This window comes from Erinaceus europaeus, chromosome 21, assembly GCF_950295315.1.
Source record: "Erinaceus europaeus chromosome 21, mEriEur2.1, whole genome shotgun sequence".
Classification (NCBI taxonomy): Eukaryota; Metazoa; Chordata; class Mammalia; order Eulipotyphla; family Erinaceidae; genus Erinaceus; species Erinaceus europaeus.
The window spans coordinates 16599905-16627541 of record NC_080182.1 but is presented as its reverse complement, the minus strand read 5'-3'; the positions used below and the strand labels follow the sequence as shown (position 1 = coordinate 16627541).

At 36.4% G+C, this 27637-nt stretch overlaps 1 protein-coding gene and 1 non-coding gene across 4 annotated transcripts in view; both read left to right on the top strand.

Annotated features, from left to right (window-relative positions):
* The window catches only part of SLC4A7 (solute carrier family 4 member 7), a 94010-nt gene that overhangs the window by 19775 nt on the left and 46598 nt on the right, over window positions 1–27637 (top strand). The window contains exons 2-7 of one of the 3 annotated variants that reach the window (XM_016185657.2): window positions 4036–4117; window positions 8670–8819; window positions 16465–16603; window positions 17394–17554; window positions 20416–20604; window positions 23482–23850. In XM_016185657.2, the coding sequence (XP_016041143.1) occupies window positions 4036–4117; window positions 8670–8819; window positions 16465–16603; window positions 17394–17554; window positions 20416–20604; window positions 23482–23850 (1090 nt within the window). The remainder of the gene's footprint in view (window positions 1–4035; window positions 4118–8669; window positions 8820–16464; window positions 16604–17393; window positions 17555–20415; window positions 20605–23481; window positions 23851–27637) is intronic. The other 2 variants (XM_060180457.1, XM_060180456.1) reach the window with 2 other exon arrangements.
* LOC132535346 (small nucleolar RNA SNORA76) lies at window positions 26199–26322 on the top strand. Its single transcript, XR_009547134.1, has one exon. It is a non-coding gene; the product is annotated as a small nucleolar RNA SNORA76 (small nucleolar RNA).

The following is a 27637-nucleotide window of genomic DNA, read 5'->3' as shown; positions in this document are numbered from 1 at the left end:
GGGGGGGAGGTGAAATTCTAGTTTTTGTGGAAGCTTCAGAATTATTTAATTGGGTTAAAAATAAACGATCCTTTGCTATAACAATAAATTTCAATATAATGATGTACAAAAATTCATTTGAGATTATTTTAAATTCCACTTTCCAGCTACCTAAAGAAGTGGCTACTTGTTAAGTTAGGTTAAGTATTGAGAGAGGAATAACCACAAATTTGGTTAAATTGCATTGTATTAATTATGTTTTCAAACAGTATTTGTATGAATTTGGACTTTTCTGCATCATTAAACCAATTAAACCACATCAGGTTTCCTCTTTAATTTTTAAGTGATTTTTAATTATGTTAATATATCATTGCTTTATTATACTGTTATTATTTTAGGAGATCATTGCTTACCTCTGGTTTTTGGCAGTACTAGGGATTGAAACTGTGACCTTTGGTGCTCCACACATGCAAGTCTTTTTGCATAGCCATTATGTGTCTCCCCACCCACTGCTTTATTAGTTATAAAATAAAATTAAGCTTAGGGTGGTTATGCAAAGATACTCTCATGCCTGAGGCTCCATAGTCCCAGGTTCAATCCCCTGTACCACCATAAACTAGAGCTGAACAGTGCTCTGGTAAAAAATACAAAGTAAAATTTAAAAAATAATAAATAAAAAATTAAGCTTATATAAGTAATGGTTCTTAAGGGCCCCATTATTTTTCAAGAATGCAAAAAGACCTTGAAAGGGAAAATTAGGGGAATGCTACATGTTTCCCCTTTCCCCCCTTTTCACTGTTACCCATCTTGAGTTAAACTGATGGTATTTAAATCATAATGATTTATTAATCCTGTTACTAGTATAGTTACAGTGAGTTGATATAAAATGGTAAAAGACAAAGCTTTCTTCAGAGGGAAGCATCTTTGGATTTTTTGTGAAATTAAGTAAAAGGATAGTGTTAATTATGTTGTTTAAAGTTTATTTCATATACTCTATTTTTCACTCACCCAGCCTAACTCCCCTCTCTCCCTCACATACAACACCCCCATCTATGTATATCCTTTACCCATGTTCTTATTTGAACTAACATTGTAGAGAGATTTCAGTTAAAAACTTGTTTTTGAATTTCTCTTTTGATATTTTCAAAATTCAATAATGTATATGTATGTGTATGTATGTATCTTTGCAGATCTCTTATTGTGATCCTGTGTAAGTTAGAGTTATTATCCTGGAAGATTAGGAAATTTAGACACACTGATTGGCTGTACATAAAAAGCAACTGAGAAGAGTTCATCTGTGCAAAGCACAGTGACCTAGATCAGTAGGTATTCACTGTCCCAGGAATCTTAAAGGGAATTAACTGGATAAAACAAGACATTCATATAAAACAATGGAAAGATTTCGCCTGGGGAAGAAGTGGCCTGTATGTACCTAGTTATTAGCTTGTTTTTTTTTTACTTAGAGGTTTGAATTGTTGTTCAAAGTTTAATTCTGAAGCTTGGAGAAATGTCAGGCTTACTAGCCTGACTTAGAATAGTATCATCCTCTGTGTCCTTGACTGTGGAAGTCATCTGTTGGAAAGAATAAATCCTTGTGTAAAGTTAGCAATGTTTGTAACATCTCTATTGTTCTTTACAATTAGCTTTTTGATTATAATTTGAAAAAGGCTTTTATAATGTCAATTTGGCTAAGATATTAGGAAATAAACCAGCTGGTGTCTTAACTGTCTTGAAACTGGTGATAGCTATGAAATAACATGGTTAGTAATCATAATTTCTGAAATTTGTTACTTTTAGACTACAGTCATGTTTAGTGTACATACTGAAATTGTGATAAGGAATCTTATCATTTTTTTTAATGATGTATTTTTTATAAACTTGGGAATTGAAATTTTTTGATGAAGTTAATAAATATAATGTCAAATAATCTTTTAGTAATTCCCCATAGCCCTAACATGTTTTTAGCATGTTAAGATCTTATTTTTATAATTTGATCTGGAAAATACAAATTGTGGATTTTCCATTTTCAGGCAGGATAAATGACAGAGAGGAATTACTGATTGTGGTATGTAGTTATCTTGTTTCTAACAAAACTTGTTCTGTAAAAATTTTAACCAGGAATTCCTTCTTGTGAATTAAATTTTAATTTCACCCTGTGTTGATGTTGAACTTTTTAGCTTATAAGGTGACTTACAAGGTCTCAAAATACTAAGTACGTTTTATGTTTGTGTTCATACATAGACTTTAGTTGAATACACGAATGTTTCTGGCTTAATCCTTTGAAACATACTGAATATTCAAATACTAGACTACTTAATCAAGAATCAGGTTCTTTTTAATACTGAGAATACAGTAGTGAACAAAAGGACACTATTCCTGGTGTGGAATCATATACTGTAATCTTAGACAATCTTGTACTATACTATTACTAGCAAATAAAAGAAAAAAACATTATTCCCTTCTTAAGACTTACTATTCAGTCTGGAGACAGTTAAGCCTATAGTTACTTATATATGTAATTATAAGAACTACAAAGAAAAAGTAGTATTAAGCAAGTACTTAATGCAGTTATAACTTTTAATAATACTAAAAAAATACAGTGACTTTGATAGCTCTTGACTGGTAAATAAAGAGTACATAAAATTGGGGCTCCAGAGACCTGGCTTTTAATTTTAGTTCTTCCATCAATGGTGATCATAAACACATTGCTTAAGTTATTTTTCTGTATTTGTTTATATAAAATGAGAAAATTAAAGTGGAAAAATAAAAGTCATTCTGAATCTGAGTCTGCTAGGTGTCAGTTCTTCTTCTAGCGTTTGCCCTTCTTCCGTAGCCAGTCAACAGGTCAGGTTGAAAGCTCTCAGGAGCTGCTTGTTGCTGGCTTTGAAAGTGACTGGGATCCATGTGGATTCAGTCGGCTAGGAAGGATCGTCAGTTTCCCCAATGAGTGGGTACTCACGGGATGCACCACGAGAAGTTTCCTCCGAGTGCAAATGAGAATTCAATAATTTATAGGTATGTTAGTGTGGAGATGTGCATCAAATTATACATTTGATAATATTACAGTTTTTCACTCAGTACAAACCTATTGAATAAATCACCACATGATTCCCATTTTTGAAAAATGGACTAGACTAGACACATGAGGAAAGAGAAGTATCATCCAGGGAACCGCGACAGGCAAAATAGACTTTACGGCTGAGGAATTTCCTGGCTCCTGTTGGTTTTCAGTAGAAGCGTTTATCAGAACCCTGAAAATTTTCAATAATGATAATCCCATGCTGACTGAGATGAGGACTCTCACAAAACTGCTCTCTGAACCTTCTTTTGCTGGTGAACATCTAATGGGTCTTTGTCCATGTGCAAAATCTTTTGTACAGATTGCCATTCCTTTTCTTTGTCTTTCTTTCTTTTTTTTTTTTTTTGGGGGGGCTTCTCTTCCACATACTTAATTAGTAATAAAGCTGAGATTGCTGTTTTGCAGAAAAAGACTTGTTTCAGAAATAGGAATAAATCTGTACAGAGTTGAAACCAGCAGAATAGCTCACTTGGATAATATGCTTTGGCATGTGAGTAACCCAGGTTTGAGCCTGGGTCCCACCACATTGAAGGAAGCTTTGATGCTATGGTATCTGTCTCTGCCTCTCTCTGTACATAGTTGATAACTAAAATAAGTGATTCCCACGTGTTTGTGTTACTGAATTAGAACGTGGAATGTATGCATCTCTACATAGCAAATTTCAGTGCTGAGGTGTCTTTCCCTCTTTCTGTGTCTATCTGCTTCTCTTTTCTGTCTATAAACTGAACCCTAAGTGGTGAAGCCATGGCATGGTTGAAAAGCAAACAACACAGTAAAATTCCCTGAAGCCTTATAAGCACTCTTTTTAAAATAATACTTTTAGATATGGTAGGAGTTCAGTTCTCCGAGAAAAAGGAAATCTGATGTATGTATGTATATATGTATGTATGTATGTATGTATGTATCTCAAATAATGTACCTAGTAGATCTTTGGTATGTAATGATTTTATGAGTTAATAAGGATTATTTCTTTTTAGGGTCCTGATGAAGAAGCTGTTGTGGATCTTGGCAAAACCAGCTCAACTGTGAACACCAAGTTTGAAAAAGAAGAGCTAGAAAGTGAGTTTGTTTAAAATAACTAAGAAGACTAACTTACCACTGAGAGTGTCAGTATCTTTTAAATTTTACATACTATTTGTTGCAGTAGTTGTCGTTGGAAGGTATAACATACATTTTGAATAGTGTTGATTGTATTTATAGGTGATACATAAGAAGCCAGTAAAGGGAAGCACAGGGTGCAGCTCGGACTGGGTGGGGTATATCACAGAAAAACAAAGGAGTCTGGACTAGTTGGAGGTGGAGGAAGAAGCATCATGGATGCCCAGTACATGATAATGCAGATTGACTTGGTTTATGGTGGGAGTGATGTGTAGGCACCTATTATGCGGAGATAAGACACTGTACACACGTGCCAACAACTGTCCCGTAAACCATTGTTTCTCCCAATAAAGTAATTTTAAAAGGAAAAGAAAATGCCATCATGGATAAGTCAAAGTATAAATGGCCATACTATAGGGGTGTGAGGAGGAGGAGTAGAATCTAGAGTGTTGAAACTTATCTACTAAGCCACTTTCTGGGCCACATTCGAGTGTCATTTAAAGGATAATAGTATAGTAAATAGCTACACAGCCATAAGTAATGACATAATAGATTTCAGAATACTTTGAGCTTCACTGATGATTGCCATTATTTGATTTGGAGACTTGAAATGCCACAGTTATAAGTCAGTTACGTCTTTTGTTTTTCCCTTTCTAGTAGGCTAAGTAACTTTGTACTAGCAAACTACAAAGCCGCACTCACAGTCATGGTTCCCACCCTGATGCTCATTTTAGGTCTGTTACTCAGTGTTTGTAAATGCTATAGTAAACTTAGTGTAGATTTATAGGGGCTGGGTGGTGGTGTATGTGGAGAGCGCACATGTTACGATGCAAAGAAGACCCGGGTTCAAAGTCCTAGTCCCCACCTGCAGAGGGGAAGCTTGACAAATGGTGAAGCGGTACTGCAGGTGCATCTCTTTCTCTCTTCCTCTCTCTTCCCTCTTGATTTCTCTCTGGCTCTATCCAATAAATAAAATATAAAAAGTATATATAAAAGTTAAAGAATTGTAGAACTAATAATTTGTCAGTGTAACTCATCTAAGTAGAAAGAATGGTTAATGGTTTCTTCCTTTGGTTTTATATTGAAATATTGAATTTACAGAAGTTTTGAAGACAGTACAGAGAGTTCCTGTGTACCCTTTACCTTTTTTTTTGTTAACATTTAACATTAACTAACGTAATAAAGAAATTCAAAGTGATAAAATATTGACGAAACTACAGGTTTTGTTCCTATTTTACCAGCTTTTCCACTGATAGCTTTGTTTCTGTTACAGGGTTCAGTTGAACAGTTTGAACCTGAGAGTATATCTGGTGATCATGTCTCTGTAGTCTCCTAGCCTATGAGAGATTTTGGTATTTTCATGAGTTTTTTTTTTTATTTCTTTATTGGGGGATTAATGTTTTACTGTCAACAGTAAATATAATAGTTTGTACATGCACACCGTTTCCCAGTTTTCCATATAACAATACAACCCCCACTAGGTCCTCTGCCATCATGTTCCAGGACCTGAAACCCCTCACCCCCACCCCAGAGTCTTTTACTTTGGTGTAATACCCCAACTCCAAGCTCTGCTTAGTGTTTTCTCTTCTGATCTTGTTTTTCAACTTCTGCCTTTGAGTGACATCATCCTATATTCATCCTTTTGTTTCTGACTTATTTCACTTAACATGATTCCTTCAAGCTCCATCCAAGATGGGGTAAAGAAGGTGAAATCACCTGAGTAGTATTCTGTTGTGTACATGTACCACAACTTGCGCAGTCAGTCATCTGTTCTTGGCACCTGGGTTGCTTCTTTATTCATGACTGACATTTTTGAGGAGTACTTTATATGAATTTGGGTCTTGTCTAATATTGCTGTGAATAACAAAGATGATAGATATTTGAGGTGTGTGCTCTTTATCACTGATGCGTCCTTCTCAGTCTATCATATCTGTGGAAATATAATGTCAACATTGACTTTCTCTTGGTGATGTTATCCTTGGGTGCTTATTTAAGATGCTATTCGTGGTAAATGATTGGTAGATTTATCTTTTGGTCTATTTAAGAACTATATTCTTAAGTATTCTGTAAGTTCTGCTATGTAGGGACACCAGTCTGCTGTGTTAAAAAAAAAAAAAAGGGCACCAGGCTGTGGTGCACAAGGTTGAGTGCACTCCTTACATTGTGCAGGGACTCAGGTTCAAGCCTCTGCTCCCCAACTCCAGGAGGGAAGTTTCATGAGCAGTGAAGCAGTCAGTGTCTTTCTCTTCCTTCTCTATCTCCTTTTTCCCTTGCTATTTCTAACTGTCCAAAACAAATAAATAAAATACTAAAAACATATGTAAAAAAGAAATGGAACAAAAAACAAGTAAGCTCTTTCTACATTAATTTTTTGAGATGAAAACCACCAATATTAAAGTCTAGATTTATAAATACTTCAAGAAAGAACTTGAGTTACCTACAAGTTTTTAGTTAGGAGTTTGTGAATCACATAGACTACTGAAATTAAGTTTTTTTTTTAGCAGTGACTTTACTCATCCAAATGTGCAATGATACATTTTGTCCATTACTTACTATTTAGTGTTATTCCTCAAATTTATGTGACCTAAGTAATAAAGAAGTGATAGACTTCTCTATCCCTTGCTACCTCAGGGTTCTTTGCATGCTATACAGATGCACTCTTTTTTTTTTTTTTTTTTAAACCAGAGCACACTCAACTCTAGCTTTTGGTGGTGTATGGGGATTAAACCTGGGACCCTGGAGCCTCAGACTTGAAAGGCTCTTTGCATAACCATTATGCTATCTACCCCGCCCTTAGTATCACAGTTTAATTAGAGATTTGATTTATAAAAGTAAACAAAAAAGGAAAGATAAAATTATAGCAGAATAGTGAAGACAGTAACAAAAACAAAAAAGTTCCAGAAAAAAATAACACTTTATCTTTTAATATTTGATTCTACTATGTTCTTATTTATCTAGACTTTCTAAATTGCACATTCACAGAATTTATTTTTACCTTGGTGTACTGAGACTTTTGTACCAAAACTCATTGGTACCAATCAGTGCCTAATTTTGAGTGCACAGTAATAAGAATTTGATTCTTTAATTCATGCTTCTTTTAGTGACAAAAGAAAATAGCTTATCACGTATGTGAAATTCTAATATCACTGAATTATAATTTTTTTGATCTGAAATACAATTCACGCACACATTTTTCCAGTGTATAATTGTTTTGTATGTTCATAATATATAATTATCATTACTTTTAACTCCTGAATGTGTCCATAATCTCCCAAATAGGCCTCTATAAGTGTTTGTTTTTAAAAGAATTTTCTTTCACGGTTTTTATTTTTATTCATTTGCTTATTTGATAGAGAGGAATTGAAAAGGGAGGTGGAGAAAGAGAGGGAAAGATACAGAGAGACACCTGTAACCGTACTTCACTATTCATAAAGCTTTCCCCCTACAGATAGGTACCAGGGACTTGAACCTGTGACCTTATGCACAGCAATGTGTGTGCTTAACCAGGTGAACCACTTCTGGCTCTGTAATTGGTTTTTCATTGTGAATTTCCAGAAAGTTGGTTTAAGTAATTGATTTTTAATATTTACAAATGTTTATAGATGGCTTACCATGTACTAGGTAGAGGCAGGTAGAGTGCTAGGATAGGTTTAAACAGCTTTGTAATTTTTTTTTTTAAAGATTTTATTTATGAGAAAGATAGGAGGAGAGAGAGAGAACCAGACATCACTCTGGCACATGTGCTGCTGGGGATTGAACTTGGGACCTCATGCTTGAGAGTCCAAAACTTTACCACCGTGTCACCTGCCGAACCACAAGCTTTGTAATTCTTTCAGTGTGTTTTCATAGATATGGTTCACTTCTAGTTTATATTTTAGTTTAGTTTTATTCAGTGTTTGGTGGTTTTTAGATGGACTGAACTCTTCTTAAAATATCTTTTAGACTTGTAAATGAATGCTTATCCAAGTAACTGTATGTAGATGTATTCTTCAGTAAATGGCATTGATAGTTGGCATATTATTCTTTGTAGTGCTCTGCAAAGTAGAAAAAGTCTCTACATGGGAGGGAGGTAGAGCAGTGGGTAGAGTCCTAACCTTGTCAGCAGAAGATTCAAGCTTGATCCTCAACATCGAATATGCAACATCGAATATAGTGATATTTTGGCTCTCTAATAAACAAGTCTTTGAAAATAAGAGAACTGTGCTAGCTAGAGGGGGTGGAATGGCAGGGTATACAGTGGCTAAAGTGCTGGCTTTAAATTCCGAGTTGCTGAGTTCAGTCCCTGCCTGGCATCACATGTGCCAGAGTGGTACTAAGGTCTCTGTATCTTCTTCTCATTGATAAACACATATTTTTAAAAGTAGAAATAAGAAAAGTAATAGAAGCCTAGCATTGTTAATTTCATTATCTTATATGTAATTATTTTGTTATCAAAGTAAACTTTGGCAAAATTTGTGCATATTGCTTTTTTCCTTTTTAACAATCAGTAATACATCTCCAACCCTTTTACTAGGTCATCGAGCTGTTTATGTTGGTGTTCATGTTCCATTTAGTAAAGAGAGTCGCCGACGCCATAGGCATCGTGGTGGGCACAAGCATCATCACAGGAGAAGAAAGGATAAAGAGTCAGACAAAGAAGATGGCCGGGAATCTCCTTCTTACGGTGTGAGGAAATCATAGTTTGCTTTTCTTTTTTTAATAATTTATTTCTTTATTGGGGAATTAATACTTTACATTCAACAGTAAATACAATAGTTTGTACATGCATAACATTCCCCAGATTCCCATTTAACAGTACGACCCCCACTATGTCCTTCATCATCCTTCATGGACCTGTATTCTCCCCACCCACCCCAGAGTCTTTTACTTTGGTGTAATACTCCAATTCCATTTCAGGTTCAACTTGTGTTTTCTTTTCTAATCTTGTTTTTCAACTTCGGCCTGAGAGTGAGATCATCCCATATTCATCCTTCTGTTTCTGACTTATTTCACTCAACATGATTTTTTTCAAGGCCCATCCAAGATCGGCTGAAAACAGTGAAGTCACCATTTTTTACAGCTGAGTAGTATTCCATGGTGTATATATACCACAATATGCTCAGCCACTCATCTGTTGTTGGACACCTGGGTTGTTTCCAGGTTTTGGCTATTACAAATTGTGCTGCCAAGAACATATGTGTACACAGATCTTTTTGGATCGATGTGTTGTGTTCCTTAGGATATATCCCCAGGAGAGGGATTGCAGGGTCATAGGGTAGGTCCATTTCTAGCCTTCTGAGAGTTCTCCAGACTGTTCTTCACAGAGGTTGGACCAATTGACATTCCCACCAGCAGTGCAGGAGGGTTCCTTTGACCCCACACCCTGTCCAGCATTTGCTGCTGTTACCTTTTCTGATGTGTGACATTCTCACAGGAGTGAAGTGATATCTCATTGTTGTCTTGATTTGCATTTCTCTGACAATCAGAGACTTGGAGCATTTTTTCATGTGTTTCTCGGCCTTTTGGATCTCTTCTGTGGTGAATATTCTGTCCAAGTCCTCCCCCCATTTTTGGATGGGGTTATTTGTTGTCTTGTTGTTGAGTCTGGCAAGCTCTTTATATATGTTGGTTATTAAACTCTTATCTGATGTATGGCATGTAAAGATCTTCTCCCATTCTGTGAGGGGTCTCTTGGTTTGGGTAGTGGTTTCTTTTGCTGTGAAGAAGCTTTTTAATTTGATGTAGTCCCATAGGTTTATACTTGCCTTAGTCTTCCTTGTAATTGGATTCGTTTCATTGAAAATGTCTTTAAAATTTATGCGGAAAAAAGTTCTGCCAATATTTTCCTCTAAGTATCTGATAGTTTCTGGTCTAACATCCAAGTCCTTGATCCACTTGGAATTTACTTTTGTATTTGGTGAAATACAGTGATTCATTCAGTTTAATTCTTCTGCATGTTTCAACCCATTGTTTCCAACACCATTTGTTGAAGAGACTCTGCTTTCTCCATGTAATAGTCTGGGTCCCTTTGTCAAAGATTAGATGTCCATATGTGTGGGGCCTCATTTCTGGGCTCTCAGTTCTATTCCACTGGTCAGTGTGTCTGTTCATGTTCCAGTACCAAGCAGTTTTGATGACAATGGCCCTATAATACAGTTTGAGATCTGGGAGTGTGATGCCTCCGGTTCTGTTCTTTTTTCTCAAGATTGTTTTGACAATTCTAGGTCTTTTCTGGTTCCAGATAAACATTTGTAGCATTTTTTCTATTCTCCTAAAAAAATGTGCTTGGGATCTTGATGGGGATAGCATTAAATTTGTAGATGGCTCTGGGTAATACATTCATTTTGATGATGTTAATTCTTCTAACCCATGAACATGGAATATCTTTCCACTTCTTTGTGTCTTTTTCGATTTTTTTGAGTAGGGACTCATAATTTTAAGTATACAAGTCTTTCACTTCTTTGGTTAGGTTTACTCCTAGATATTTTATTGTTTTTGTTGCTATAGAAAAAGGAACTGATTTCTGGATTTCAATTTCTTCTAACTTAGTGTTTGCATAGAGGAATGCCACTGACTTTTGAATGTTAATTTTATAGCCTGACACCTTACTGTATTGCCTGATGATTTCCAAAAGCTTCTTGCTGGATTCCTTAGGTTTTTCCATGTATACTATCATGTCATCTGCAAATTAGGAGAATTTGACTTCTTTTCTTCCAATCTGTATGCCTTTAATTCCTTGCTCCTGCCTGATTGCTATGGCAAGAACTTCCAACACTATGTTGAATAGGAATGGTGATAGTGGGCAGCCCTGTCTAGTACCTGATCTGAGTGGAAATGCTTCTAGTTCTTCACCATTGAGTATGATGTTGGCTGTAGGTTTGCTATATATAGACTCCACTATCTTCAGGAATTTTCCATCTATTCCCATTTTTTGTAGTGTTTTGATCATAAAAGGATGTTGTATTTTGTCAAAGGCTTTCTCTGCATCTATTGATATGATCATGTGGTTTTTGGTCTTGCTTTTGTTGATGTGGTGGATCACATTGATTGATTTACGTATATTAAACCAACCTTGCATGCCTGGGATAAACCCCACTTGGTCATGATGAACAATCTTTTTGATATACTGCTGTATCCGGTTGGCTAGAATTTTGTTCAATATTTTCGCATCTATGTTCATCAGAGATATTGGTCTGTAGTTTTCTTTTTTGGTTGTGTCCCTGTCTGCTTTTGGTATCAGGGTGATGTTGGCCTCATAGAAGCTGGCAGGGAGTATTCCAGTGTCTTCAATCTTCTGGAAGACTTTTAAAAGTAGAGGTATTAGTTCTTCTTTGATAGTTTTGTAGAATTCATTTGTAAAACCATCTGGTCCAGGACTTTTTATTTTTGGGAAGATTTTTGATAACTGTTTCAATTTCATTAGCTGTGATGGGCCTGTTCATGTTATCCACTTCCTCTTGACTTAGTTTTGGAAGTTGGTAGGTATCTAGGAAATCATTCATTTCTTCCAGGTTCTCTAGCTTGGTGGCATATAGTTGTTCATAGAAGCCTCGCATGATATGTTGAATTTCTGCAGTGTCTGTTGTGATATCTCCTCTTTCATTTACTATCCGATTTATTTGGGTCTTCTCCCTTTTTTGTTTTGTGAGTCTGGCTAAAGGTTTGTTGATTTTGTTTACTCTTTCAAAGAACCAACATTTACTTTTGTTGATCTTTTGTATGGTTTTCCTATTCTCAATGTTATTGATTTCTGCCCTAACTTTAGTGATTTCTGTCCTTCTGGTTGCTTTAGGATTCCTTTGTTGTTCTTCTTCTAGGTCTTTAAGATGTGCAATCAGGCTGTTTATTTGTGCCTTTTCTTGTTTCCTAATGTGTGCTTGTATAGCTATGAACTTCCCTCTTAGGACTGCTTTAGCTGTGTCCCAAATATTTTGATAGCTTGTGTCTTCATTTTCATTGAACTCTCGAAACATTTTGATTTCTTCCTTGATTTCCTCTTTGACCCAGAAGTTGTTAAGAAGTGTACTGTTGAGCTTCCACATTTTGGGACTGTTACTAATCTTTTGTTGATTGTTAAGTGTTAGTTTAATTCCACTGTGGTCTGAGAAGATGCTTGGGATGATTTCAGTGATCTTGAATTGGCTGATGCTGTCTTTGTGGCCTAACATATGGTCTGTCCTTGAGAATGATCCATGTGGATTTGAGTAAAATGTGTATTCCAGTTTCTTGGGATGAATGACTCTGAAAATGTCCAATAGTTCTAGTTTATCTATCTCTTCATTTAGCTCCCTTATGTCTTTACTGATTTTCTTCCTGGATGATCTGTCAAGTTGAGATAGTGGGGTGTTGAAGTCCCCTACTATGATTGTGTTACTGTTAATATATTGCTGTAGCTCTTTCAGTAGAAGTTTGATGTATTTAGATGGCTTCTCATTGGGTGCATAGATATTAATAATTGTTAAGTCCTCTTGATTGACTGATCCTCTGAGCATTAAGTAGTGTCCATTCCTATCTTTTTTAATCTTATCTATTTTAAAGTCTATCATGTCAGATATGAGAATAGCTGTTCCTGCCCTTTTTTGTGGGCCATTGGCTTGTATGATAGTTTTCCATCCTTTCACTTTAAGTCTGTGTTTGTCTTGTTGAGTTAGGTGAGTTTCCTGTAGACAACATATTGTTGGGTTGTGTTTTCTGATCCACCTTCCTACTCTGTGTCTTTTAATAGGTGAATTCAGGCCATTGACATTTATTGATATCAAAGACTGAAGATATTTTAATGCCATTCTTGTAGGGTTTTAGAGTGTTTTGATATATGTCCTATTTGTGGTGGTCTGGTTGTTTATAGGAGACCTTTCAGAACTTCTTTCAGGGCAGGCTTGGTATTGGTTGCTTCAACTGTTGCTTGTCTGAGAAGGTTTCGATGCTTCCATCTAGTCTGAATGACAGTCTAGCAGGATATAATATTCTTGGCTGAAAGCCTTTCTCATTGAGCACTCGATAGATATCTTGCCATTCTCTTCTGGCCTGTAGTGTTTGTATGGAGAAGTCTGCTGCTAATCTTATGGGTTTTCCTTTGTAGGTGACTCTTTGTTTTTCTCTTGCAGCCTTGAGGGTCCTTTCTTTATCCTTATTCCTTTCCATTCTAAGTATGACATGTCTTGGTGTCTTTAGGTCTGGGTTAATTCTGTTTGGGACCCTCTGGGCTTCTTGAATCTTTATGTCTTTGGTGTTGTCTAGACTAGAGAAATTTTCAGCTATTATGGCCTGGAGAATGCTTTCTTCCTCTCCTTCTCTTTCTTCCTCTGGTAAGCCAATAATGTGTATATTGTTTCTTTTGAAGTCATCCCATAGGACTCTTTTGTTGTTTTCAGCATCTCTTAATCTCTTCTTGAGATCTCTTACTTCTTTTTTAGTTGTCTCTAATTCATCCTCAATCTTGCTAATTCTGTTTTCATCCTCATAGATTCTATTCTCTCTGCCCTCTACTGCTTTCTGGAGTTCATCTATTTTGTTGCCCTGCTCTGATACTGTTTTAGCTTGTTCAGCTAGTTGCCTTCTTAGCTCAGCGATTTCATCTTTCAGCTCTCTAATAACCATGAGATAATTAGAATTTTCTTCCATATTCTCATTTGTTGTTCCTGCATTTCTCATTACAATTTTTTCAAATTCTTTACTCACTGCTGTTATTATTTCCTTAGCTAATGTTTGGATGTTAAACTCGTTTTGTGCTTCACCCTCTGGAGGATTTTTAGCTGGACTCTTGTCCTGGTTCGAGTCTCCAATATTTTTTCTTGTTGTTTTAACCATTTTATATATTATGTTGTGAGTTCCCTTTATCAGTACTTTTCAAATTATTGATTACTATTGCCTGGATTGACTTGTGTCTAAGTAATTTAATTAAAGGGTTTACCGTGGTGGAAGTTAACAGTTTTTTCAATCCCTGAGTTGGAGCTCAGTGGTATAAAAGCCTCTTTTTTTTTCTTCCCTGTAGGCTATGGGAGCCTGAGGGCTTTTCAACTGTCAATAGGCTTCTTAGCTTTATCACTGACTCCTGACCAAGAGATAAAGCAGGGTGTGGCAGAGATAATCCAGTGGTTATGCAAAGAGACTTTCACAGCCCCTCAGCTATGCCACTGAGGTATAGGTCTTCTCCTGAGTTTCCCGGTCCCTCCCTGTTGCTGCTCCAGATTCTGAGGGTAGTAGCAATGGAGACTCAGAGTTGCACTTGGTGAGTCTCTGGGGAGTCCTTTCCTCCCTTCAGCTGTCCCCTTGTCGTGGAGCAGACTGGAGGTGGTGTCTCCACTGATAAACTGTTGAACTGTTAGCAGTCACTTAATCTCTCCGTAGGCCCCTCTCTCCTCTCTGTCACCAGCCACGCGTGTTTGTACTCAAGGGTGATTTACTGGGTTCCTGCGGTCATTCTAGTCCTGTCTTGTTTCGGTCCCGGTGGTCTCCTTTGGTATTCCTAGTTGATCCGGGAGAGAAGAGGAGAGGAGAGAAAGCGATCTGCTGCTCGTCGCTCCGCCTCCGGAAGTCCCAAATCATAGTTTTCTACTAGCACTTTAAAATAAACATCTTCTGGAATAGTCTTTTTTTTTTTTGGCATGTTGACTTTTAAAATTTTTATTCATGCAATAATTTAAACACACTGTGTTTACTTAAATACTAATGGGGGGAGGCGGGTAGGACAATGACACACACACTTGAGCACATATGTCACCATGCATAAGGATCAGAGTTCAAGGCCCCAGTCCTTACCTGCAGAGGGGAAGCTCCAAGAGTACTGACGCAATGCTACAGATGACTTTGTCTCTTCCTCTCTTCTCTCAAATTCTTTCTGTCCTGTAAAAAGAGGAAAAGAAGGAAGGAAGATGGCTATTCTAGGGTTAGGGTTAGGGTTAGGGTTAGGGTTAATTTGTCATGTAGGCACTGAGTTCCAGCCATAAACTAATAAATAAATAAAATGTATAGAAAAGTAAAAGGCTACAAATTGAAAAGGAAGGAGTAAAATTGTCTTTTCATGTATAGAGGATCTATAAACAAAGACTTTCTATATGCATGAAGTCTTAAGCCATCTGCAGAACTACCAGACTAAGGGAGTTTATTGAAAAGGTTATAGAATATAACAGTGTACAGAATCCATTATATTTTTGTATAGTTTATAACATCACTATAGAATCAAGGCCTATATGTTAGAAGCAATGAGAATGTAGACATTAAAATAAAATTATACTATGTAAAGTGTATTAAAAATACTACTTGGATTAAAATTTAGCTAATTTCTATTTGGGGAATCCTCTATGTTAAGATTCAGGTGCCTTAAATGGGAAATCAGTATCTCTTTTTTTTTTTTATTAATTTTTTTTATTGCCAACAGTTTTATCACTGTGGCTCCACACTTGCACTGTGAATCTGCAGCTTCCAGTACCTGTTTTTCTCTTTCCTCTTTTTCTTTTTGATAGAGATAAATTGAGAGGGAGAGAGGCAGAGAGGCACTACACTACAATACTTTACCACTCATGTAGATGGGGACCATGAGTTTAAATCCAGGTCTTTACTCATGGTAAAGTGTGCACTCTACTGGATATGCTACCTCCCAGATATCTAGGATATTAGTTTCTTGCAATGATTTGCCTTGCTTCTGTGATTTCATGTGATAGTTTTGTTTTTCCACAATAATGGAAAAACACCTCTAGCTCTCAGTTTTAACTCACTAGTTACATTTTTTAATCCTCTATTTAATCTAAGATTTGTATATATTTTTGCAAGGAAAAAGCTATATCTAATCATAGTGTATTTGGATATTATTTTTTGTTTTTACATGAATTATTTGTTTGACTTGTTTTTTAATACATATATATATGTGTGTGTATATATATATATATCTTCCTTTTTGCCTGTGGAGGTAACCTCTCCGTAATTTTTTTTTAAAGGATTGTTTGTTCATTTCTCCTTTCAGAATTATTTTACTTTCACTATAATTAAGAGTTTTGGGACATGGGAGGATGCTCAGTGGGTAAGCAGATGCCTTCCATCTGTAAGACCCTAGATTTGATCCCTGGCACTACATGAAAGTATCAAGGATGGAGATTAGTGGAACGCCATGAATGTATGGTGCAATGGTGTTTTGGTGTCTTTTTTTTTTAATGTAAAACTTACGCAGGGGAGATGAGTTAGCTGTATGCTGTATCTATTCCTGGCTCTGTCCCTGCAACTGCATTAAATAAGTACGTGAGGTTGGATGGGGTTCATTTGCAAGCATCTTGCTCTCAAAACTGGATTTATCTTTGGCTGAATTGAAGAAATACTTGAATTCTTATTTTGTCAAGACACACCATCCCAGAGAGTCCAGTTCATCCTTGGTACTGAAGATGATGATGAAGAGCATATTCCTCATGATCTCTTCACGGAAATGGATGAGTTGTGTTACAGAGATGGAGAAGAGTATGAATGGAAAGAAACTGCCAGGTAATAGTGAATCCCAGTTTTCAGTTTGTTTTACTTGATTTCATTTTATAACCAGAATATATCATTAAAACCACCCTTTAAAAATAAACAAAAGACTATTTGTGTTTGGAAAATTTAACTTTTAAACCTCCTCACCTCCCTCCCACCGGAGTACTGCTCCAGTCTGGTTTATGGTGATATTGGGAATTAAACCTATGCTGTCTCCCCTGTTTGTTCTCAAAATTCATTTCCTCAGATAATCCTTGATATTTTGATGTAACATAAAGAATATAGATTTTAGTGTCTATAGAAACAGATTTGAAGAATCAAAAACCTTCATGTTTTAAATTGAAAGAGTGGAAGTAAAACTTCAAAATTTCCAGCTTACTTAGAGACTAGTTATTGTGGTAACTGAAATAAAAAAAAATCATTAGAATACAGGTAATAAATTAGAATGAAGGTAACTAACTTGTGATGGCAAATATTATCGACAGGTAGACATTCCCCCCCTTATTACATAGTGATAGAAGCAAGAGGCAGAGAGAGTGAGAGTGAAAGACACCACAGCTGGTGGGGACCAGGCTTAAACCTGTGTGGCACACCCAGCAAACCACCACACTATGCAAGAGAGCTATTTGCCCAACCCATGCTGGTTGGCCAAATTTACATATAAAAAAGTTTTTTTGTGACCAAATTTGTTTTGGTGATGGTTGAATTAGTTCTTAACAAAAGAGCAAATTTATTTTTCATTATGTTATAGTGAGCAATAGATTTGTCGCTGTATATAGAATATTTTTATTGTATATTTCAGATGGCTAAAATTTGAAGAGGATGTTGAAGATGGTGGTGACCGGTGGAGCAAACCTTATGTGGCAACTCTTTCCCTACACAGTCTTTTTGAATTAAGAAGTTGCATCCTAAATGGAACAGTCATGTTGGATATGAGAGCAAGCACTCTAGATGAAATTGCAGGTTATATAACGTGTTGCCATTTTCATATTTAACATACTGGAAGTAATAGTATTTGAAAAAGGAAAATAAAGTAGAATTTGGTCTTGAAGTCTAGAAGATTAAACTATAGACTCAGCAAACTAGTGCCAAACGCAAGATATGAAGTATGTTCTCTGTAAATAAGGAAAGCCTTTTTATTGATTTATTTTTTTAATTTTTTTTTATTATCTTTATTTATTGGATATAAACAGCCAGAAATTGAAAGGGAAGGAGGAGACAGAGAGACACCTGCAGCCCTGCTTCACCACTCGCAAAGCTTTCCCCCTGCAGGTGGGGGCCAGGGGCTTGAACCCGGGTCCTTTTGCACTGTAACATGTCGCTCAGCCAGGTGCGCCACCACCTGGCCCCTTAATTTTTTAATATTTATTTTCTCTTTTGTTGCCCCTGTTGTTTTTCATTGTTGTTGTTATTATTATTGTTGTTATTGATGTCATTGTTAGATAGGACAGAGAAATGGAGAGAGGAGGAGGGGAAGCTGGGGGTGGGGAGACAGACACCTGCAGACCTGCTTCACTGCTTGTGAAGGGACTCCCCTGCAGGTGGGGAGCTGGGGTTTCCAACCGGGATCCTTATACCAGTCTTTGCACTTTGTGCCACCTGCGCTTAACCTGCTGCGCTACCACCCAACTCCCAAACCTTTTATTTCTTTATTTTGTGGAGTACAGTGTCAGGAGATGGTCCAGAACATGTTAGTTATATAATTTATAGAATTTGAATTCACAAGAATCAGAAATAGGTAGTGTAAGAGGAAAGAAAATGTTTTAAGGGAGGGAGAGAAAGCTGGAAAGTATAGACATCTATGTCAGGAAAGTTTCATGTGTGTACACAGATTACTTGAAAATAGGAAATGCTCAGAAGATGAATTAGAGGTAGATTTTTAAGTAGCTTTGAATTACTGAGTTAAGAAATGGTACCTTTCTTAGAAAGGGTGGTATACATTCTTTAAATTATTAAAAAAAATTCTTTAAACTTTGAGTACTATGGTCTAGAAGTGTCTGAGGAAAATAATTCTGGAACCTGTATAGGAATAGGAAATATTTGAAGCAAGGATGTCACTTATTGTCTTGGAATATTCTAAAAAAGAGCAAGGAAGGGAGGAAGGAAGACTTGAACTATGATAGTAGGAGTAATGGGGAAAAAAAATTCAAGGAAATTAGAGTATACTGTCAAGATAGTGGGAAACATAGTTGTGATAAAGTTATTTGGTCATTAAAATTACTCAGATTTGTTAGGTGGTAACTTGATATTATGACTTGTTACAGATTATTCTCATGAGAACGAAATTTATAAAATTGAATCTTCAAAAAGAGCCTTAAACTTCCTGGTATTTCTGGGGCCAGAAATACTTCAGTACTACCAAGCAGAATATAACATTGAGATGCATTGCAAATCTTAAGACTATCATACTCCTTACTTATTTTATATGAATGACTCAAAAATTAGGTAAAGCTTAAGAATGCTGGATTTAGGGTGGCTCAGGAAGTGGGTCAGTGGTAGAACTCCAAACAAGCACAAGGTCCTCAGTTTGATCCCTGGTATCATGTGTTCTGGAGTGCTGCTCTGGCCTCTACCGCCTTCTTTGCATCTCATGAAATAAGTAAAACAAATCTTTAAAAAGAGAATGAGTGAGAATATGAATTTGATGCCAGAGAAATGACTCAATAGTATCGATGTCTGCCTTCCATGCAGGAGGTCTCTGGGATTGACTCTGGCACTACATAAAAGCAAAAGGACAGTCCATGCAAAGTGGCATGGGGTTTTGCTCTTTCTGTCTTTCTAAAAATAAAGTTAAAGATAAGGAATATTGGACTTGGGGAAAATGAACATATGAGTCTTCCTCGCCTTTATGGGTATCAGAGACTACAATGTAGTCTTTCTGCAAATGCTCTGTCAACATTCACTTGTATGGTAGAGTATAGTATTGTGTTCATGCTATAGATTATTGAGATTCCTTGCAGTTTTATTTCAGAGTAATCTTTGGTTTACAAAGGGTTCTCCCGCCCCCTCTTTCTTTTTTTTAGCAGTGGACCATCTGTTCTGATTCCTTGAATTTAACCTGGAACCTCATGGGTACTAGTCCTGCGTACTACTTCTGTACTCCCAACACACACACACACACACACACACACACACACACACACACACACACACACACAGAGTTGTCTTATAACTTTGAAGCTTGAGGGTGATGGTATATAGTATAATGGTTACATAATTTTGAAGCTTGACTCGACAATCTCAAGTTATTGGCACTGTTTAAACCCTTTGTATATATTTTGTAAATTAAAAATAGCTCAACCACAACTATAACATAGCCGACATTGCCATCATCTGTGTTCCTCATACTTATGCTCCCCCACACCACCTTGCCCAAAGACTGTGATAGTCATTTTTTTTTCTTTTTTTAAAATATTATACTTATTTATTAATGAGAGGGATGGGAGAGAGAGAAAGAACCAGACATCACTCTGGTATGTGCTGCCGGGGATTGAACTCAGGACCTCATGCTTGAGAGACCAACGTTTTATCCACTGCTCCACCTCCCGGACCACAGATAGTCATCTTCTTGGAACTTATTACTTCATAATTTTTCTCCCTCTTTATTTACCCTTTTTTCCCCCCCTCCTCTTGAAAGTATGAAAGCAGAAGTTTTGTTTGCTTTGTTAACTGCTACATTCCCAGCATGTAGCAGCTACTGAGCAAATAGTTAATGGATGAATAAGAATTGTGCATATTCATCTACTAAAGCAGATTTGGGGGGAAAAACATGAGTAAAACAAGAAAATAATTTAGTAATGATGATTTTTTCCCCCTTTGAATAGATATGGTATTGGATAACATGGTAGCCTCTGGCCAGCTAGATGAATCCATAAGAGAAAATGTCAGAGAAGCTCTTCTGAAGAGACATCATCATCAGAATGAGAAAAGATTCACCAGTCGGATTCCTCTTGTTCGATCTTTTGCGGATATAGGCAAGAAACATTCTGACCCTCACTTGCTTGAAAGGAATGGTGAGATAAGTTGTGGCATCCAGTTTTTGCTAACACCTTTAATGGCATTCCAGTATGTTGCAATACATATTTGGTAAAGCAAAGCTTTTTTTTTTTTTTTTTGATCAAGCTGTTAAGAGGCAGTTACTTACACATTTAAAAGAGACATGTTACTTGCACATTTAAACTATTTCCAAAGGCTCTTTCTTTACAATGAAAAAAAGTCATGTAGATGACCAAAACTAAACCTTCATTCTGTTAAACTGACACAAACTAATTTTACTTAAGTATCAGTTATATTTAAATACAATCACTATCCCTACCTATCCTTGAATTACTGTGTATTTCTGCTTTTTAATTTTTGTTCATAATTTCATGTGTTACTGATGATAAATCAGTTATAAACCAGGTATTAGTTATGATCAGTAAATTTATTTACAGATTCTAAATCTTTGGGACTTTTTTCTTAGTGATTTTTTTTTTTTATTGTTGGTCTTCTGAATTCCTCTATTTGCTGGACATAAACAAATGCTTTTATGATCGTTGTATGTTATGGTAGGGGTGACCTAGCTGATGGATTAAGAATCACCTTGAACTACATATTTCAGCTCTCCGTCCTCACATAGGGGCCAGAAATGTGTTACCTGGAATATGAGGAGACGGTTTTGGCCATTTACCTACACCTGCCTTAAACTGGCACAATTGGAGGAGTTGCCTTACCTCAATCTCTTATTTTCAAAGCAGAAGAATATGCCACTTAATTTTGACTCTGCACTGTGACAATAGTGTTTTTGGGAAACCCAGGTGCAAAGAGTTGGCATTGCTTATGAGAGTCACAGTTGTCTCTAGCTATTACAGTTACCCAAGCTTATGGAGTTAACTCTGATAAAGACTTGAAGATTGGTCACAGTGTTTTTCTTCTCATCTTTTCTGCTTCTGAAAAATAGTATGACTGTTACGTGTTTTACAAGCAAACAAGCACAGATAATATTGCTTAATACATTTAAAGTTGATGGGAAATAATCAACTTAAGTAAAAGATGTTTAAGTTCATTTTCTTCTATGTATCTTTTTCATCTGTAGGTATTACATGTTTTCTGCTTCTACAAGCAATAAATGAGTTCTTTTGCCTAGAGAGACCCTATTAAATCTTCCGTATATATCCTGACTATTCTTCAATTGTCATTTAGTTTCTTTCAGCCATAAACCAATGGATATTTGCTTATAAATGTTCTTTTAGCATGGTCAGCACTATTATTTTGCTGTATTATAGCTGTAACATAGCAGTCTTCTGCATGTATCTTACTTTTCAACTAAATGGTGGTTGTTGATGAATCAAATCAATTTTTTATGTTTCTAACTGCATGTAATTTGATTACTTAGACTTAGATCATAGAGAATCAATTTTCAGGTTATTCATGCTTTAAGATGTTATTAATATATATATATATATATATATCTTACAGAAATATCAGATGTTTGAAGTATTTGTAAGTGTGACATTTTGATAGAATTTGTTCATTTTTAGACTTTGTTCCTATTGTTGATGAGAAATCATTTTTATATAGTTAGATACAGATTATATATAGTGGGTGAAATTTATCAGCTGGACTAGAAACAAGTATATTTTAAGATTCTAATACCTTTAGGTATATGTATCAAGAAAATGTATCCCTTAATGTGGCATGGTTTCCTTACATTTTATTTATCCCCTTTTGTTGCCCTTGTTTTATTGTTGTAGTTATTATTGATGCTGTCATTGTTGGGTAGGACAGAGAGAAATGGAGAGAGGAGGGAAAGATAGAGAGGGGGAGAGAAAGACAGACACCTGCAGACCTGCTTCACCACCTGTGAAGCGAATCCCCTGCAGGTGGGGAGCCGGGGGCTTGAACCGTGATCTTTATGCCGGTTCTTGTGCTTTGTGCCACCTGCACTTAACCCACTGCGCTACTGCCCGCCTCCCGCCTTAAAATTTTTTTGTAACACTTCTTTAACTTTATTTTTTTACCGTAAAAGGTAATGTGCTTTTGCCTTTAATGAAAGGTTTGATATCAACTTCTAAATACTAGATATCTAAGCAGATCTAAGCAGATCACTGCTTAGCTATATTTATGTGGGTGCTAAGGATTGAACCTGAGACCTCAGGCTTAAATCCTGGTGCACAAATGGTCTGCCATCTCCCTGCTCCTTTCCTGGTCTCCACCAAGATGTCACCACTCTTAAGCCCCATTTTTTTTTTCTCAGATAGAAAGAGAGAGAGAAGGGGCGATAAGGTACTACTGTAAATTTCTTGCATTGATGTAAAAGAAACAGGACTTAGACCTGGGTATTGTGCACTAAAATAGGTGCAGTAGTCAGGTGAGCTATCTTGCTGGACTTCTCGTTACTTTTTGCTGCCTTTTCCCGAGAGAGAATGATCTGCAGCAATTTTGTAAGCTATAGAAAACAAACCCATTTAAATGCAAGCTGTCAATGCTGCTAAGTTTTGTCTTCTGGTAGATTACTTTTGTATTCTCATTTTCTTACTTAAGCAGCAACATTACATTTATATTGTTTTACTTTATTTTCAAGTAATAATACTGGTCATTCTCTTTACTAAAAGAATATTATCCTTTACCTCTCATACCACCTATCACTCACTTTATTTTTGGATACACTTTAGGGAAACAGTTACATTTAAAGCAACGTTTCTGTGGCTTTCTAACATTTCAAAAATCTGATTGCCATGCTAATGAGCAAGAATTTGAAATTTTTGAGCATTTATCATTTGTAGTTTACAGTAAAAAATTGTGTGTGTGTGTGTGTGTGTGTGAGAGAGAGAGAGAGAGAGAATGAGAATGAGAATGTGTCTATATGCCTTCTGCAGTGAACTTCATCATTTTTATTTGTTTTATCTCAGGGGAAGGCCTCTCAGCCTCCCGCCAATCTTTGCTAACAGGTCTGTCTGCCTCAAACGTGTCACTGAGAGGAGAATCGCCTTTATCTCTTCTTCTCAGTCATCTTCTTCCTTCTTCAAGAGCTGGAACCCCTGCAGGCTCGAAGTGTACAACCCCAGTGCCCACCCCTCAAAATAGTCCTCCTTCCAGCCCTGGAATCAGTCGCCTGACTTCCAGAAGTTCCCAACACAGTCAGCTTCAGGCCCCAGAACTACTGGTTTCACCTGCCAGTGATGATATTCCCACAGTAGTAATTCATCCGCCTGAGGAAGATTTAGAAGAGCTGAAGGGCCAGGAGCAGAAGAATGAGGAAAATGTTGGCATAACACCAGGCAACTATTCAAATCTTCCATGTGTGGTGCTTTCTGCCTCTGAATCACTTGCACTTGGAATGCCATTCCGCACTAGCTTTAGCAGCATATATAGATAATGCTTATTATTTATTTCAGTGTCTGCATGTGTGTTTTTAATAGTATATTATAGAAAAGAGCAGAGTGTTTTTTTTTTTTTTTATGTTATGAGAAGGTTACAAGAAGTTATGCATAATTAAGTCCTTGCCAAAGTTTCCATTGAGATAAGAAGAAGATGGAGATCAAGGTAGTTGAATAGTTCAGGGAAAAAAAAAACGTAGGAATTTTTACAAGTCTTTAATTTGCTACCATTTTAAAATTGTGGCATTGGTATGCATTTTTTTACCCATAGAGTGCATGAACACATTATAAAGCATGCCATTTATCTGCTGTTTTGTGCTTTTTACAAAAGAATGCAGACTTTTTAACCTTCCTAACAATAATAGGACTGAATGTTCTTTTTCTCACTTTGTCACTGAGAAGATAAAGATCCTTTAATGACAAAATCATCATTATTTCAAAAGTATTATATATTTGATATAGATTTTACTTGTACTTTACTGTTAACCCATATGTATTGAATCCAAATGCACTTTGGCATTTTCAGAACTAGAGTTTTTGTATTCTAACTGGGTATATTGGTATATTTTGGTAAGAAAAACTGTTTCTTAGTAAATTGAGAGAGCTGTACTTCATTTAACATTTACATATTATGATAATTCTTTGTACATAATATGTTTTCCCTCTTTATTTTAATTTAAATTTTTAAAATTATTTTTATGTATTGGATAGAGACAGCCAGAGGGACACCTTCAGCATTTCTTTCCCATTGCAGGTGGGGATATTCATTTATTTATTTTTACCCAACTCATACTTATTATATTACCTTTTTTTTGAAGTTAATATATATATATATATGTGTGTATGTGCGCGCGCACACACACACCTATATATTTTTAACATTTATTACATGAAAGAAAGTTTTGAAGTCAGAGCACCACTCTGGCATATGCAACTCCAGTAATTGGACTGGGTTTCTCAGGTCTGCTGATAAGATGTTCTACCAGTTGAGCTATTTGCTTAACCACAATAAGTATTCTTTCATGGTTATATTTTACTGGTAGTTAAACATCAGCATGTCATTACATGATGCTAATTAGCAGTTCTAATTATGTGTTAGCAATTTTTCCATAATACATTAAGTACCTAATAGTTATTACATTATCCTGTTTTGTGTGGATATATACAACTATTTTTCCAAAACTCAAACTCATTAAATAAGTTCCCCTGGATTACTAGAAATGACTATTTAAATTCTTTACCTGAAAGTCTTATTTCTGCCCATGGAGATAGCACAGTGGCACATACAATAGACTTCTATCCTTGAGTCTTAGAAGTCCCCATGTTCAGTCCCCTGCACCATCAAAAGCCAGAGCTGAGCATATTTAAATCAGTCAGTCAATCAGTAAAAGTAGAAGAGTCTTCCAAAAGTACACTTATTTCTACCACACTATATAGCAAACTCTCTGTGTTGGTTTTATTGCAATATAGCAGATACATTTAGTTAAATTTCATTGTAATTGACAAAAGAATATAATTTTAGAATTAGAAAAAATGGAGTTTTGTGGCATTTCCCAGAGTGATTTGTAGTTTTCCTTGTTTATAGATGAAGTAATCTAAGGCTTTGAAATGTTAAGATCATATTATAAATTCTCAAAACATGGAATTGAAGCAGATCTACCTTTAACAAAATCTATGATAAATTACTTAGCTCATTGTAAATTTTACTAGTTTGAGAAATAGACACCATAATTGATGATTTATTCAAACATAAAATAGAAGAAAAATTACATTACTTGGAAATTAAAAGGACAGAGAGAAATTGAGAGAGAAGGGGAGATGGTCTGCATCCCTGCAGGTGGTGGCGTAGGAATCTGGGTGCCGCACATGGTAACGTGTGCTCAACTGGGAATGCCCAAACCAGCCCCAGAAACGAACATTAGTTCATGTATTTGTTTATATTGTCATGGGTTATTGCTGGAGCTTGGTGCCTACACAGTGAACCCACCACTCTAGCCACCACTCTAGGAGACCTTATTTCCCCCCACTTGTTATTATTTTTTCCTTTTTAGTAGAAATAGAGAAAATGAGAGGGGAAGGGGAGATAGAAGAGAAAGATACCTGCAGAAATGCTTCACCACTCATGAAGCTCCTAACCTGCATGTAGAGACCAGAACCCTGTTCCTTGTGCTTGGTTATATATGCACTCTACTAGGTGCACCACGGCCTGGCCACTTAGTATTTTTTATTTTAACTAAAAAGAACTTGCTGCGCCACCTTTGAGCCCCCGCCATCTGCAGTGGTGCCGGGGGTCAGGCTGCATCGCCAGAGCAGCCACTCGTGGTAACTGGGGCTCTGCGCTGCCGGCCGCCCTTTTTGCCACAAGCCACATGGGCTTGTAAAACAAAAAACAAAAAAACTTGCAAGAGTTTCTGTTTTCCCTTGAATAAAAGTTATCTTCCAGCTATTTTGCTGGTTTTTTTCTTTTTCTAGTACCAATAGTCATTGTTTTATCACCTGTGTTGGTAATAAGTGACTTTGCATTTAATATATGGAAGAAGGGAGATCATGGGCTCCATATATTTGTTAGATCATATTGTTTAAGGGATAAAAGGAACAATAAACTGATAATTGAGGAACACTGACCTACCCCTCATCCCATGCTGCATGTCATGAGACTTACCCAGCTTTTATGTGGAAAGGTTAAATTGAAGGGAAGAGAGGTAAAAGTCCATAATTGGCATTACCTTCATACACTCTGCAGTTATTGAAGAAAAATAAAAAGGCAGCTTATTAAGGGGATTTTAACTACCTTTGGTACTAGAATGTCTTGCTCCATTTTCTTGAATTCTGATGTGGGGTTAACAGAGTAAGATGGCCTCAGCACCATCTTTGAGGTACTAAGAGAGTTTCTGCAATGGGGTTGTGGCTTCTGTATGCCCAGAGAAGAAAGTGGAGTTTCTCATTAATTTTCCTTTGAATGATAAATTCCCTATTCTCTGGGGCTTGGCGCCTGTCCCTTTCCATTGTTTCCAGTGGATTTTTTTTTTTTTTTTTTTTTTAAGGGTGAAAGGAAGAGCGATAGAGAAGTGGAGACACCTGTAGCATTGTTCTAATAATCATGAAACTTCCTTTCTGGGGGTGGAATGTTGGATTTGAAGCCAGTTCTTTATACATGGTAGTATTCTCACTATACATGGTAGTATTCTCACTCTTATGGGAAAGCAACTACCCAGATCTAGTTAAAGTAAATTCTTACAGTACTTTAAAACTTTTTTTATTTAAAATTTTTATTTTAATGAGAGAAGTTGGTGGGTGGGGCTGGGGGAAGAAGCACAGACCAGAGCACTCTTAAGCTCTGGTTTATGCTAGTGCTAGGGATAGAACCTGAGACCTTGAGCCACAGGCATAAAAGTATTTTGCATAACCTTTAAACTGATTTCCTGACCTTAAACTCTCTTCTGAGTATTAGATTTTTTTTTTTGTAGGAATAGCTACAAAACTGATTAAAAAATAGCTGTAACTTAGCAGAGCTTGGAAAGAACTATAAGGGAAGGCAGTGGGAAAAATCGTCTACATGTTGCTGGCATACCAGTTTTAACAGGTTCAAGATGACCATTCCTAGCCCTGCGATTTCAGGTCAATATAATCTCTGGGTTTGCCAGTGTTGAGTTTACACATCATTTCTTTTTCCCATTCCTAACTTTCC